Source organism: Colobus angolensis, unplaced genomic scaffold (assembly GCF_000951035.1).
Source record: "Colobus angolensis palliatus isolate OR3802 unplaced genomic scaffold, Cang.pa_1.0 Scaffold114, whole genome shotgun sequence".
Lineage (NCBI taxonomy): Eukaryota > Metazoa > Chordata > Mammalia > Primates > Cercopithecidae > Colobus > Colobus angolensis.
In genome coordinates, this window is record NW_012112475.1 from 2,839,047 (window position 1) to 2,854,910 (window position 15,864).

The 15,864-nt window shown below is 47.5% G+C and overlaps 1 protein-coding gene across 1 annotated transcript in view; it reads right to left on the reverse strand.

Annotated features, from left to right (window-relative positions):
- Window positions 1–502: 502 nt before the first annotated feature.
- Window positions 503–15,864, reverse strand: part of TTLL9 (tubulin tyrosine ligase-like family member 9) — a 69,135-nt gene continuing 53,773 nt past the window's right edge. The window contains exons 10-16 of the mRNA XM_011960068.1: window positions 10,853–10,911; window positions 9,826–10,022; window positions 7,211–7,324; window positions 5,547–5,671; window positions 1,731–1,841; window positions 929–1,008; window positions 503–746 (exon numbers count right to left, since the gene is read on the reverse strand). Coding sequence (XP_011815458.1) covers window positions 1,765–1,841; window positions 5,547–5,671; window positions 7,211–7,324; window positions 9,826–10,022; window positions 10,853–10,911 — 572 coding nt within the window. The 3' untranslated portion in view covers window positions 503–746; window positions 929–1,008; window positions 1,731–1,764. The remainder of the gene's footprint in view (window positions 747–928; window positions 1,009–1,730; window positions 1,842–5,546; window positions 5,672–7,210; window positions 7,325–9,825; window positions 10,023–10,852; window positions 10,912–15,864) is intronic.

Consider the following 15,864-nt stretch of genomic DNA (forward strand, 5'->3'; position numbering starts at 1 on the left):
TACCCAAGCCAAACTTGGCCCAGACCTACAGTTTTGAATCCTCTTGAGTTTTGCAGAAATTACTATGTGTTTTCCTGTGATCTCTTAAGAAGTAGGCAGGTAGAATTGGAAACAAACTGTCCGTCCATAGGGGACTAGTTAAAGGAATCAGTAGCTCCAGATAGTGCAATACCATACAACTATAATCAAGAATAAGGAACAAGCTCCAAGATACATCAAGTGAGAAAAGCAAGGGGAAGGCAGGTGTCTTATAAGCTAATGATGTGTGTGCAAATACAATGTCATTCCCTCAGAACAGCACCTGCAGGGTTGGGGCACAGAGGTGGGAGGGAAGGAGATGTCACCCTATACCCATTGGTAAACTTTGGATTTTAAACCACATGAATATAGTACTTATTTTTAAATGTAAATAAAGTAGGGAGTTGTAGAATTCACCTTGCTAGATGTTCTCCAGTGTGACTGCCTGATTCACAATTTCACCATTGGAAAATTGCCCCTTCCTCCCTTGCAGGGTGGGTGCTGGGCCAAAAAGAGCCAATCGCATTCCTTCTGGAAATAGGGAACCTGGAGCCCATGCCTGGACCTGTCTGTGTTTGCCTCAGTCGCAAGGATGAATGGGAGAAGTCCTCATGCTCTGAAGGCAGAAGGTCCAGAGTGGCTTGGCTTCTGGCTTTCCTAAAGTCGGCTGGTTCACTTCTTGGATTTGCCAGTATTTTCCTTCTAAAAGTCTTCCCTTTGGGCTTAACCTAGGCAGTCAGATTCCACCATTTGCAGCCAGAGAAAGTACTCTGAAGCAGGCGGAGTGGTAGAGGGAGTAAATCCCCCCTGGAGCAGTTACCCCAACAGCCCCGACTCTTGTTGCAACCCCTCTTAAACCAAGAGGAGGCTTAGATATGTAAGATGTGAAAATGCAGAGATTTTTACTCACACTCAACTCCCCAAGCTGTCCTGCCCATGAGCCCAAGGTTTTCTGGTTTCTGGCTCAGCTCCAAAGTTCAAACACAGGGCCTAGAGAAGCACTTAAGTCACCCATCTGACTTAGATCAATGCACCTTTGCAGAGACCCTCACTAAGCTCTGCCTCCCTGGTCTGTCTTGTCCATCTGAGAAGTGGGGATCCTGTGTCCCACTGGTTTTCAGATGATGGTCACGGAGCCCCATGGGTTCCCAACATGCAGGGTCAGGGTATTACAAGGAGAATGGGATGTGTTTAGGGCTCAGTACTTCCCCAGACCCCCAATAAATACAATCTAATAACTGCTTGCTTTGTAAGCACAGCTTAAAGACAAGTTCCTTAGCCTCCAAACCCTTGCTCCTGAAGGACCTTTTCAGCACTGACTTGGGAGGCATCCAAGTGTCAAAGCAAGGAGGACTTGGCTGCAGCCAACAGTATCCCCTGAACCAGGCCTGGTGCCCAGTGACTCCAAGTAGGGCCTGTGCTCATTTATTAGATATGATCTCTTGGGGGTAGCAGAACTTGCTGTATTTGTTCTCTTTGGGCCTAATTGCCAAGTCAGTTTGTCAAGGTTAAAACACCCCCCAGTCCCAGGGACTGGCGTCTCCTGGTGCAAAGATGCCTGGGGATGGGCTGGAGGTATCCAAGGGGCCCAATTGAGGTAGTAAGCTGCAGCTGCTAAGCCAGCAAAGCTGGTGCCAGGCTTGAGGTGGGGAGGTGAGAGCTTTGAGGTGCTGTGCTGGGATCTGAGAGTGTGGAGGAGGCCTGGGTGGCACCTGCTAAGGCTGATTTCCTCCTGGCAGCTGGGGATCAACTGGAAGCTTTCTTTTGGACTTGAAGGGAGTAGAAGAGCTGCCTCAGTTGTTTTTTCCGATCGTTGACGCAGCCTGGAAAGGAAGTGGGGTGTTAGCTGGGATGACCTGTGCTTGGGAGGAGTGGAGGGGCGTGTACCCCCACTCCCTGCTGGGAAGAGGGGACAGCAGGAGTCAGACAACCACACACAGCCTGTGGTTTATATCCTGGCTCCATTCCTGAACTGCCATGGCCCTCAAGCAGGCCATTTACCCTTTTCAGCATCAGTCTTCTCATCTGTAAACCAAGATACTACTGCCCACCTTAGGGAGTGAACATGAGGATTGGGAGCTTCCCTCAAGCCAGGGACTGCTCCAGATGCTGAATGTGGATGGATTTGTATGGCCTTCACGGGAATGATGTGTAGAAGGGAAAACAGGCTCAGAGAGGTTAAATCATTTGAACCCAGACTACCTGGTGCCAGAGCTACACTCTTAACCACTACTCCACACTGCCGCTCCTCCTGGCTTTGCTCAGTGAAAATGCATTTAAAGCTAGCACAGTGCCTGGCTTCTCATAGCTGCCCAGTACTGTCAGCTTTCTTCCCTTACCCAACCCATGTGCCAGGCACAACTGGCTAAGGGATGAGTTTTCCGTACATGTGGCCCCCAGTCCCAGGCAGTTCATGCTTTTAAATATTTCTGCCGTCCTGCTGTGAGCACTGAGACGTCTCTCCCAGGACGTTCATGATGCTACATGTTGGCTATTTGCTCTCAGAGCTGATCCTTGAGGTAACTCTATGGTCATTTAATCTCATGCCAGGCACATTGATGGCACTCAAAAATGCTGCTTGAGTGACTGAATCTCTGTGGCCACTAGTACTGACCTGGGGGTGTCTGCCATCTTCCACATCCCCCCAAACCCTGTCTGTCCCTGCTTCCTAGGCACTCACTTAACCATTCACTGAGCTGAGAGCCTACTATGCACATCCTCAGGGTTTTCCAGAGTGAGTTCCATGCAGCCCTAACTTAAACTCTATTTGGCTCATTCATAACTCCCAAGTCTTCTTGTCCCGTGCAAACTTCTTGGAGTTCTAGACTCATCTTTGAGTTATCTGCTGACCCTTTCACCTGGATGTCCCTGAACACTTCCCTAACACAATTCATCAGTACTCTTCCTACCCTAACCAGCTACCCTTGTGTTTACCACCATCAACCCAAACACTTGAAACAGGAATAATTCTAGAGACTTCTAAAGCAGTGGCTCTCCCAGCCTGGTCAACATAGTGAGATTTTGTCTCTACAGGAAAAAACACACACACAAAAATAAAATTAGCCAGGTGTGGTGGTGTATGCCTGTAGGCCTAGCTACTTGGGAGGCTGAGGCAGGAAGACTGCTTGAGCCTGGGAGTTTGAGGTTAGTTACAGTGAGCTATGATTGCACCACTGCACTCCAGCCTGGGTGACAGAGCGAGACTCTGTCTCAAAAAAAAAAAATTAAAAATTAAAATATAAAACAGTGACTCTCAACTTGGGCTGCATATTGGAATCACCTGAGAGCTTTAAAAGCTACTGATGCCCACACCAACCATATCTTGATCTGGCAGGCATCAGTAGTCTTTAAAGCTCCTGGGTGATTCCAATGGGCAGCCAAGGTAGAGAACCGCCACTTTCCATCTTTGCTACTCAAATGGGGGCCCAGGAACTAGCACATTGATATCTGAGGTACACTGTTAACAAAAATGGCTGCAACAATTCCATTCCTTGCACCTCTGTGCAAGGTGACTGCTGCTCCTCTCATTAAGAGGTGGGGTCTATTTTCTTTTCTTTTCTTTTCTTTTTTTTTTTTTTTGAGACAGAGCCTCGCTGTGTCACCCAGGCTGGAGTGCAGTGGCGCGATCTCGGCTCACTGCAAGCTCTGCCTCCTGGGTTCACGCCATTCTCCTGCCTCAGCCTCCCGAGTAGCTGGGACTACAGGCACCCGCCACTACGCCCGGCTAATTTTTTTTGTATTTTTTAGTAGAAACGGGGTTTCACCGTGTTAGCCAGGATGGTTTCGATCTCCTGACCTCATGATACGCCCGCCTCGGCCTCCCAAAGTGTCGGGATTACAGGCATGAGCCACTGCGCCCGGCGAGGTGGGGTCTATTTTCTTACCCAGTGACTAGGTTAGACGAACACATGCTTTGATTGTAGCAGAATGACTTTATGGGACTTCTGAATCTGGGCCATAAGAGCCTGTGCAGTGTCTTTTCTCACCCTCTTGGAACCCCGAGTCTACCACATGAAGAAGCCAGGGCCAGACTATTGGAAGACGAGTGGCCACATGGAAAGAGAGGCCCAACTGACAGCCAGTATCAACCCCCACACCTATGAATGAGGCTGTGGTAGCCATCAAGTCTCAGTAAATCTGCCAGGTGCCTGCAACCCTATGAGTGACCCCAGGAGAGACCTGAGGATGCATGAGCAAATAAAACAGTTGCTTTAAGCTGCTAGGTTTTGGGAGGGCTTGTTACACAGCAATGGTTAATCCATAGAGCATTACCCAGGAGCTTGTTAGAAATACAATCTTAGGCCCCACCCTAGACCTATGGAGTCACAATCTACAGTTTAACAAGATTTCCAGGTGATTGTATGCGTATTAAATTAAGCTTGGACAGGGTTATATAGTCATCTGAAGCGTTATACATTTAGAAAACTAAACAACCCCTAGAAAAATGGATAAAGAATATAGACAGCTTACAAAAGAAGAAATGCAAATTTACAAAATGGAAACCTCACCAGTAATCAACGGAATGCACATAAAACAACGAGTCAGTATGTTTTACCTCGCCAGTTGGCACAGATTTTTTTTTCCTAAAAATTCAAATCTGGCAAATTCGTATAATCTTTCTGGAAAGCAATTTGGTTGTAATAATCCCATCCCTTTGGCCCAATAATTCTGCTTCTAGGAATCGGTCCTCAGGAAATGGCCAGAATTTCAGCCGAGCTTAATGTGAAAGGGTGTTCATCATGGTATTATTTATAAAAGTTAAAAAATATAAAATGCAATTGTGCCAAATGTCCAATTATAAGAAATTGGTTTAGTAAATTTTGGCATATGTACAAACTGAAATATTTTGCAGCCATACGGTAATTTTTTTAAACTCTGCCAAGAGGCAGGAGAGTCTAACGGTCAAGCTACTCAGGTTTTGGAGCCAGGCAGATGGGAGTTTGAGTCCTGGCTCACCACTTATGACCAAAACCTTCATTCAGTAAGTTACATAGCACCTGGATATCATTTCCTCATCTGTAAAATGACAATAAAAACTGCTTAAAGATGAAATGAGATAATGTATGTAAAAGATTTCATCCAGACTGGACCAAAAAGTGCATTCAAGAGGAGGCTCTTAATATGCTTGAATGGAAAATGCCACGGGAAAAAGTGGGATTCGAAACTCTAGCCCAATGCCAATTTTGTAAAAGAAAAAGTATGAATATATGCATTTTTTAAGAACTGGAAGGAAATACACCAGATTGTTAAAGATGGTTATGTCTGGATGTTTTTTTATTTCTTTCTTTAGTTTTCAAATATTCTACAATGAGTGTGAATCCTTTTTTTATAATCAGGGGAAGTTTTCACTTTTTAGAAACCAAATTTTAAAATGAGGAACAGAGGTTAAGTCCCTTGCCCAAGGTCACACAGCTGGTAAGTTGCAGACTGATTTCAAACAATCTAACCACTATCCCAACCTGCCTCCTAGACTACCTGGTACCTCCCATGACCCATCCCTTGTGCCCACTCCACCTGGCCCTACATACCGAGGTGTGTGTTGGTCACAAAGTTTCCCATTCCCGACAGGTCAGGAACCCCCTCCTCTCTGCTAACAGGGCCATCATTCCACATGAGGTCAAAGCCCCCGACTCGCTTCTCCCTTCCCGTGAGCCTGGACAGGAAGGAGGCACACAGGGTTAATGAAGGTGCACCTGGCGGGGCCCTAAGACCCAAGTGAGGTCCCTGATCCCTCCCTGAGCCCGACTGATGTCCGTCCCTCAGAAGTCCTTTTTTCCCAACCATTCATTGACTGTTTCCCAGGTACCTATGTAGGTCTCTGAGGGGTTGTTCCCCATTTTTCCCCCAAGGCTCCTTGCTCTTGATAACGTGCCCCTATTTGTTTTTGTTGTTGTTTTTGTTTTTGTTTTGAGACGGAGTCTCTGTCACCCAGACTGGAGTGCAATGGCACGATCTTGGCTCACTGCAACTTCTGCCTCCGGGTTCAAGCGATTCTTCTGACTCAGCCTTCCGAGTAGCTGGGACTACAGGTGCACACCACCACACCCGGCTAGTTTTTGTATTTTTAGTAGACATGGGGTTTCACCGTGTCGGCCAGGATGGTCTCAAACTCCTGACCTCAAATGATCTACCCGCCTCGGCCTCCCAAACTGCTGGGATTACAGGCGTGAGCCACCGCGTCCGGCCATGTGCCTCTATTTGTGATTTGTGGTTTACAGTCTCCTTTCCTCCTCAGACCTTAAACTCCATAAAGGCAGGGACTAGTTCTGTCGTGTTCCTTACTGTGTCCGCAGGATATGGCACAGGGCCTGGTACAGAGCAGGGCGCAAAAGTTTGTTGAATGAATAGGTGATGGTAGGAATAGTGGATACCTGAGGTTTCTGCCTGTTCAGCATCCATTTCACCTTCTTTCAGTCCAAGAGTACCTTGGGTTTTGCTTTGAGAACTTCTCCCTCCCTCACCCCATGGCCCACATGGGGTTGACCCCACTCCCGAGGAGGTAGGCACAAGAACTATGCTTGGTCAAGCAGAGTCACAATGAGTGGTTTAGGAATGGCATGTGTCCCAGTTCCCAGCAAGGAGAATCAGTCCTCAAACTTCTGCTGGAATAATTGAGGAAAAGCTAATACAGAGGAAAGAGAAGGGATGGAGATGGAGGGGGAGGGGGAGGGGGAACAGACTAGCCAACATTGAGCACCTGGATTCACCCATTCACCCATTCCTAAAAGTAGCTCTGGGTTTTTTTTCTGCCATTGCACATTTTTTATAGCAATAGCTTTGTACTCAGCACTTACTGTTAGCTAGGCACTAGATAGTAAATTATCGTTGTAAATTAATCTAACAACTCTGAGAGGTAGACATGGCATTTCCTATTTTACAGATGAGGAAGCTGAGGCTCAGAAAGGTGATGTGACTAGTCCAAAGCCTCACAGTCAGAAGGTTTCGAGGAAATCCTGCTGGACTGTCTCAGAAAGCTGTAGTTGGCCCTGCTCTGCCCTGGAGAGGTCAAGTCCTTGGGTCAGGCCCCCACCCTCTGTGGACATCTCAGCTTCTCCATCTACAAAGTGGTAGGGCAGGCCAAAGCCATCGCTGAGGGCCACTCAGGCCCCAAGGTTCTAAGCTTCTCCTCTTCCTTGGTGGGAGCCTCAGTTGTCATGTACAAGGACATGTGATCAAGGCTGCCCTCCCTCACCTTGCTTCCATGTCCACGACATGCAGGGTGTCTTCCAGGAGGCAGGTCTTGAGCTCATAGTCTTCCTGGCTGCTGGCTGTCAGTGACGGGGATGCATTGACCTCCAGGAGCCACCTGGGGAGGAAGGGGCGTAGAGAGTCTTAGGGTTACTTGGTCCCTGGAGTCCCTAGGATTTCACTGAGAGGCTAGATGGATGCATGGACCCCACCCTTAATTCAATCCAGGCTACTCCCTCTAGCTTTCTGTTTTTTAAAATTATTTTTATAGAGATAGGGTCTTGCTAGGTTGCCCAGGCTAGTCTCAAACTCCTGGCCTCAAGTGATCCTCCTGCCTCAGCCTCCTAAAGTACTGGGATTACAGATAGGAGCCACTGTGCCCAGCTCCCTGCCCCCCGCCTCGCCTTTTTTTTTTTTTTTGGAGAGTGAGTTTTGCTCTTGTTGCCCAGGCTGGAGTGCAATGGCATGATCTCAGCTCACTGCAACCTCTGCCTCCCAGGTTCAATCGATTCTCCTGCCTCAGCCTCCCGAATAGCTGGGATTACAGGTGCCCGCCACCACGCCCAGCTATTTTTTTTTTGTATTTTTAGTAGAGACAGGGTTTCACCATATTGGTCAAGCTGGTCTCAAACTCCTGACCTCAGGTGATCCGCCCACCTCGGCCTCCCAAAGTGCTAGGATTACAGGAGTGAGCCACCTTTCCACTTTGAAGAAAGGTAACTCAAATGTAGAAAGCTGGCATAGGCATGATTATGGTGCTTTCGTGGTGTTATTGTTTTCCCTTCTTCCAACAGAGATGTGAATGCAAGGAAAACTTCCCTTTCTTAGTGAAAATTTGCGCACTGTAGGTGGCACCCAACCTGCTGTGTCAGGGGTTGGGAAGCCTTGGGGAGGGGTGGAGACTGTGGTGAGCTGGAAAGGGCGCTCCATGTCTAAAGGGGTGGCTGTGGCCAGCTCCAGGACAGTGTTGTCTTGTGGGCATGTGAGTCCAGAATTGCGAGATCATCTGACTTTTCCAGAAAAGCCAAAAATTGTGATTTCTTTTCTTTTTTTTTTTTTTTTTTTAAGAGTCAGGATCTGGCTCTGTCACTCAGGCTAGAGAGCAGTGGTGCAATCTTAGCTCTCTGCAGCCTTGAATTCCTGGCCTCAAGTCATCCTTCTGCCTCAGCCTCCTGAGTAGTTGGTATTATTATTATAGGTGCTTGAGCCACTGTACTTGGTAATTCTGATTTTTATGTAAACACCTTCCAAGTTTTAGAGCCTGTCAATAAATTAAAATTAAAAACAAAAACAGTCTAAAGGCCAAATTCAAAGTATCTGCAGGCCAAAAGCAGCCCAAAGACCTCCCGCTAACCACCTCTTGTCTTGTTCAACCCCATCCTTTTACAGACAGGAAGCTGGAGCCCAGAGAGGGAAGGGCTCACCTGGCAGGTCTGTGGGAGACCAAGTCCCTTTCCACTATATAGCAAATTATCTTGGTAAATTACTCTAACAACTTGGAGAGGTAGACATGGTGTTTCCCATTTTACAAATGAGGAAACTGAGGCTCTGAGGGGTGACGTAGCCACCTGGGGTCCTGTGCAGCCAGTCCTCTTGGACCTGCAGAATTTTTGCCCACACGGAGGGGCACAGCCGGAGTCATCCTAATCACAACACTCAGGGCTGGACCCCTCTTGTCCAGGCCTAAGGGCAGTGCTGAGGGCCATTGTTTAGGGGTCTCAGCAGGCCAGGTGGTGATTAACTGAGGTCCCTCCCCCAACCTGACTACCCAGGCCCCAGGCCCGCACGTGGATGCTCCAGTGCTTCCTGCAGTAACTGGTGTCCAAACACCGACCACAGCTTATTCCTCCACCAGGTCCACCTTAATGCCAGCAGTCACATCCTGCTACAGGGGACAAAGGAGAAAGTCCTGCTGGTGCCGGGACCCTGTTTCTCTTGAGCAAGGGCTTCTCCTCCTGGCTTAGAAAACCCCTCAACACTTACATGGCGACCCTGAATAGCGGGTTGGCTCCTGGATCTGGCAGTGCTGGTGAGGAGCAGCTCAGTCCAGGTCCTTAGACCCTGGGCCTGGCTTTGCCCTTGACTTGCTACATGACCTCAAGCTCCCTGACCCTCACTAGGCTTCTGTGTCCTGTTGCATCATGTGAGGCCATCATGGTGGTCCCTGCCAGGTCTGGTTTGTTCTATTCATCAGCTCAACCTCTTCCACGGGCATCTTGGGAGTGGATCAAAGTCTTGGCAAAGATCGACATTGTAACGATATTCCATTATATGGCGCTTTGCATCTTCAAAGCTCTAAGACTTACAGAGGGGAAGTTTCTTGCCTGGTATAGGGGAGAATTCCTGACTCAGCAGATGATCAGGAAAGGCCTCCCAGTGCCAGGCTCGGTCCTCGGTGCTCTACAGACTATATCTCACTTATTCCTCATAACGTTCCTATAATGACCTATGGATAAATCCTGTCATGACCAACCCCATTTACAAATGGGCAAGTTGAGGCACAGAAAATGTAAGTGTGCACAAGGTTATACAACTAGGAATTGGCAGAGCTGAGATTCAAACCTGGACAGTCTGGGTATTCAAACTGTGACCTCCTGGCTCTCCCACCCACCCACTTACGGCTTGAGGTCCTGGTCGATGAGGATGTCGTAGCCGTACAGCTCAAAGCAGTGCTTGTCACTGATGATCACCTTCTGCACACTCTGCAGGCTTTTGACAAAGATGTTGTCGATGTCCCTGAAGAGCGTCTCCACCACCTCGGGCCCGTGTTTGGATGCCAGGTACTGCCGGAAGCGCTGCAGCATCCACTTGCAGCCCTGGGCCCCAGGCAGCCAGGTTGAGAGAGGAGCCTCAGTTAGTCAGGACCTGGCCTGGTAGGACCCTTACACAATTGCCTTCAGTGTTTCCCTTAGACCTGGGCAAGAGGGGCCCGGCCCTGAGCCCTGTAATTAGGATGACCCCAGGTGTGCCCCTCTTTGAGGGCCAAAAATTCTTCATGTCTAAGAGGACTGGCTATGCAGGATCCCAGAAGTCCCTGCCCACACGGCCTGCGTAGGCCCCTTCCCTGAGCCTGACTTGCTGAGGACAGACCACACTGACCATGTGTGCATCCCAAGGCCAAGGAGTGACCAACAGGCTGCCGTTTTCAGGGGTGTGTATGCACAAGGGCCCCACTGTGTGGGATGGAGCCAGGGGAGGGAGAGAAGGGAGCAGGTGTGAGCTGGGGACCTGCTCTCCTGTGTCCCCTTTGTCTGGCCCTTGACTTTGAGAAGTCTGAGAATTCTGTATTTGAACCTGGCCTTGCAGGTTATTTTACATAGATAGATAAAATATATCTGTATGATACATTACATTAATCGATTAATCCATTGACCAATAGAAGGTGTCTGTCAAGGTAGGGGAATAGGACATTTTTTGTTCAGGGGTGTGTTAGTGTGATTACAACTTCTGAATACTTAGACACATGATATGTAGGCCTCCATTTGTAGTCCTGCCCTGAGCCCGGCAAGTGGGATGGGCAGGCCTGCCTCACTGGTGAACACAGGCTCAGACAGGCCTATCCTGGGCTCCTTGCCACTCTACCCTCCCTACCCCGACCCGGCCCTAGAGGGCTGCACCCGTGCAGAGCCAAGCCCGGCTTCCTCACCTTCTTTGGGTGGTAGTCAGGAGATGTTTTTTGCACAGCGACGTTGGTGAGGTGAACATCTGGGAAAGGGTGGTAGTCAAGGGTCACTGTGAACAAAAACGGCGAGCCCTGCCCCCCGAAGTCCCCAGGACTGAACTGAGACCTTGCTTGGGAATTGATGGGGAAGGCTATGAAATAGCTCCATGGTCATGTGTGTGGGCTTTGGAGTCAGTTGGGCCTGGGTTCAAATCCTGCCTGCATCTTTCCTGGCTGTGGGCTCCTGAAAAGCCATTTCACTTCCCTGGGCCTATTTCCCCACCTTTTAATGGGGGTACATAGTAGTATATTGACCTCACAGGATTTTTCAAAAGGTTAAATACTGTGCCTCTTCCAGTGCCTGGCATAGCTGATATTATACTATGGCTTTTCTTTTCTTTTTTTTTTTTAATCTTTATGTTATGATTTTTTTTTTTTTAATCAAGAGGCGTGGTTTTAACGAGTAAAGGAACCAAATACAGAACAACCATCTCAGGACACACTAGGCTGTCTGTCACTAGAGGGGTCCAGGCTGGGCAGCCACTTTGTAGGAATATTGGCAAAGGGATCCAGCACTGGAATAGGGTTAGGGTGGCCTGGAAGACCCAGCCCTGAGATTTAGCCTCTCAGTCATCACCATCATCACCACCAGTGACATCAGCAGCACTTTGCAGCTTACAAAGCATCTCACTTGTTCTCCAAATTATTCCCATCTCACAGATGAGACCTTGGAGGCTCAGAGAAGTTAAGTGACCACCATTCAGAATACTCCTTCCTTAACATCTTTCCCCCACAGCTAAGCAGGATGGCTTCCTCAAACCTCCTTGTATTTGTTTGCCTGTTTGTTTTGAGACGTAGTCTGTTGCCAAGGCTGGAGTGCAGTGGCACGATCTCAGCTCACTGCAACCTCCGCTTCCCGAGCTCAAGCGATTCTCCTGCCTCAGCCTCCCAAGTAGCTGGGATTACAGGCGCCTGCCACCATGCCAGGCTGATTTTTGTATTTTTAGTAGAGATGGAGTTTCACCATGTTGGCCAGGCCAATCTCAAACTCCTGACCTCAAGTGATCCGCCCGCCTCAGCCTCCAGAGTGCTGGGATTACAGGTGTGAGCTACCACACCCAGTACCAAACCTCACGAAATGGCCATAAAACCTGACTTTCTCTAGGACTTACTTGGGGCATTTCTCAGATGGGGAGGTAGAGGTTCTAGGTCTCTGACTCCAAGTCCCCTAAACATATGGTTCTTCCAGTTTGTGGTGTATTGAACAGAGTAGGGTGGTTTCAACCTCTCTGGAGAAGGTGAGTATCCTTGTTAGCATCTTTTTCCTAGACATCTTCTTTAGAGCTCTTCTTCAGAGCTCTTTTTTTTTTTTTTTTCTTTTGAGACAGAGTCTTGCTCTATCACCCAGGCTGGAGTGCCGTGGCACCATCTCAACTCACTACAACTGCTGCCTCCCAGGTTCAAGCGATTCTCCTGCCTAAGCCTCCCGAGTGGCTGGGAGTACAGGCGTGTGCCACCACGCCCGGCTAGTTTTTGTATTTTTAGTAGAGGCCGGGTTTCACCATGTTGGCCAGGCTGGTCTGAAACTCCTGACCTCAGGTGATCTGCCTGCCTTGGCCTCCCAAAGTGCTGGGATTACAGGCGTGAGCCACCATGCCTGGCCCAAATTTTTAATGTATTTTTTGCAGAGACAGGGTTTCAACATGTTGCCCAGGCTGGTCTCAAACTCCTGACCTCAAGCAATCCGCGTGCCTTGCCCTCCCAAAGTGCTGGGATTACAGGCCTGAGTCACCACATCCAGCCCAAAAATTAATTTTAAATCGACCACAGACCTAAATATAAGAGGCAAAACTATGAAATTCGTAGAGAAAAATAGAGGAATGAGTCATTGTGACCTTGAGTAGGCAGATCTTCTTAGATAGGACACCAAAAGCACAGATGACAAAATAAAAAATAGATAAATTCAACTTTATCAACATTTAAAACTTCTGTGCTTCAATGGGAATTATGAAAAAAATGAAAGAAAACTCACAGAATGAGAAAAAATATTTGCAAATAATATATCTAATAAGGGACTAGTATCCAGAATATATACAGGATTCCTGTAACTCAACACTAAAAAGATAATCCAGTTTAAGAATGGGCAAAGGATTTGAATAGATTTATAAGTGGTCACAAGCACATAAAAGGTACTCAGTATCATTAATCATCAGGGAAATGCCAATCAAAACCACTGCACATCCACTAGGATGGCTATAATGAAAAGGACAGATAATAGCAAGTACTGGCCAGGCATGGTGGCTGCGCCTGTAATCCTAGCACTTTGGGAGGCCAAGGCAGGCAGATCACTTGAGTCCGGAAGTTCAAGACCAGCCTAGGCAACATGGTGAGACCCTGTATGTACACAAAATACAAAAATTAGCCAGGCATGGAAGCATCTATAGTCCCAGCTACTTGAGGGGCTCAGGCGGGAGGATCACTTGAGCCTGGGAAGTCGAGGCTGCAGTGAGCCAAGATCACACCACTGCACTCCAGCCTGGGCAACAGAGCAAGAACTTGTCTCAAAAAATACAAAATAACAAGTGTTGACGAGGATATAAAGAAATTGGAACCTTCAAACAATGCTAGTGGAAATGTACAATCATGCAGCACCTTGGAAAACAGTTTACAGGTTCCTCAAAAGTTAAACATGGAATTATTATGTGACCAGCAATTCCACTCCTAGATATATACTCAAGAGAAATGGAAATAGGCTAGGCGTGGTGGCTCATGCCTGTAATCCCAGCACTTTAGGAGGCCGAGGTGGGCAGATCACTTGAGGTCAGGAGTTTGCGACCAGCCTGGCCAACATGGCAAAATCTCATCTCTACTAAAAATACAAAAATTAAGTCAGGCATGGTGGTGCACGCCTGTAGTCCCAGCTACTCAGGAGACTGAGGCACGAGAATCGCTTGAACCCAGGAGGCAGAGGTTGCAGTGAGCCGAGATGGCACCACTGCACTCCAGTCTGGGGGACCGAGACTCTGTCTCGAAAAAGAAAAAGAAATGAAAACATATGTCCACACAGAAACTTGTACATGAAATTTTTATAGCAGCATTTTTCATAATAGCCAAAAAGTAGAAACAACTCCAGTGCCAACAATGGATAAAATGGTATACCCATTTTACTGAACATGATAGAGCTATGCAAGGAATATTATTTGGCAATAAAGAAATATGAAAGGCCAGGCGCGGTGGCTCACACCTGTAATCCCAGCACTTTCGGGGGCCGAGATGGGCGGATCACCCGAGGTCAGGAGTTCAAGACCAGTCTGGCCAACATGATGAAACCTCATCTCTACTAAAAATACAAAAAAAATTAGCCGGGCATGGTGGCAGGCACCTGTAATCCCAGCAACTTGGGAGGCTGAGGCAGGAGAATCATTTGAACCCAGGAGGCACAGGTTGCAGTGAGCTGAGATGGCACCACTGCACTCCAGCCTGAGCAACAAGAGCAAAACTTGGTCTCAAACAAACAAACAAACAAAAATCAAAAAGAAATATGAAGTACTGATCCATGCTACAACATAGAAGAACCTTAGAAACAAGCCAAGTGAAAGAAGTCAGACACAAAAGACTGCACAGTGTATGATTCTATCTATATGAAATGTCCAAAATAGGCAAATCCATAAGGACAGGAAGTGGCTGCAAAGGCCTGGGAGGGGAGTCCAGGGAGGAATACGGGATGATGGCCAATGGGTATGGAATTTCTTTGGGGAGACGATAAAAATATTCTAAAAAGCTGGGCATGGTGGCTCACACCTATAGTATCCTCTACTCAGGAGGGTGAAGTGGGAGGATCATTTGAGCCCATGAGTTCGAGTCCAGCCTGAACAATATAGGGAGACCCTGATTCAAAAAAAAATAAATTTTCTAAAAATCAGTTTGGTTGTGTGGTTGTATGGATATGGTAAGTCATTTCATTGCATGCTTTCACTAGGTAAATTGTATGATATGTGAATTATATCTCAATAAAGCTCAATATATATCTCAATATATGAAGATATTATGGCCAAATAAAGCTGCTACAAAAAATAAGAAGGCCAGGTTTAGTGGCTCATGCCTGTAATCCCAGCACTTTGGAAGGGCAAGGCAGGAGGATCGCTTCAGCCCAGGAGTTTGAGACCAGCCTGGGCAACATAGTGAGACCAGTCTCTACAAAAAATTTTAAAATTAACTGTGCATGGTGGTGCATGCCTGTGGGCCCAGCTACAAGGGAGGCTGAGGTAGGAGGATCGCTTCAGCCCAGGAGATGGAGGCTGCAGTGAACCATGATTGTGCCACTGCACTCCAGCCTGGGCAACAGAGCAAGACTCTGTCTCGAAAAAAAGAAGAAAAACGAAAAGAGGATGCTGGAGCAAAGTGAGTTACTGGCTGAAGAGGACGAATAGCTCTCTTCGGATGAAGGAAGCACGGTTCCTAGAACTTCACACTTCACACACTGCTCTTGCCTGCTGTGGAGGAGACAGTGGGCCTCCTTAGGAGCAGAGGAGAAGGAGAGGCTAAAAGAAAGGGGTGGGACATGGGTCAGCAAACCTCAGAGCCTCCCGTCTCTAGAGAGGAACCTAAAACCAGGTCTCAATGGACCAACGGTCAAGTAGCAGAGTAAACATACAACCAAATCCACAGAGAAACAGAACTGATTCATTGTGAAATCTTTAGGAGAAAAAGACTTTTTTTAGTTTAGAAATGATGGTAAAAATCACAGAAGAAACCAATGGACAAGTAAGCCGTCAAGCATGTGAAAATAAAAATGAACAGATGTCAAGACAAAAATTAAAGAATCAGTGACCACAGAAAAGATGTGTAGCAAATGCAATAGTCTAATGTTTCTGTCACATGAAAATCCCACATGAAGTAACAATAAAAAGTATGACTGTTTATTTTATTTTTTTTATTTTTTATTTTTTTATTTTTTTTTGAGGCGGAGTCTCGCTCTGTCGCCCGGGCTGGAGTAC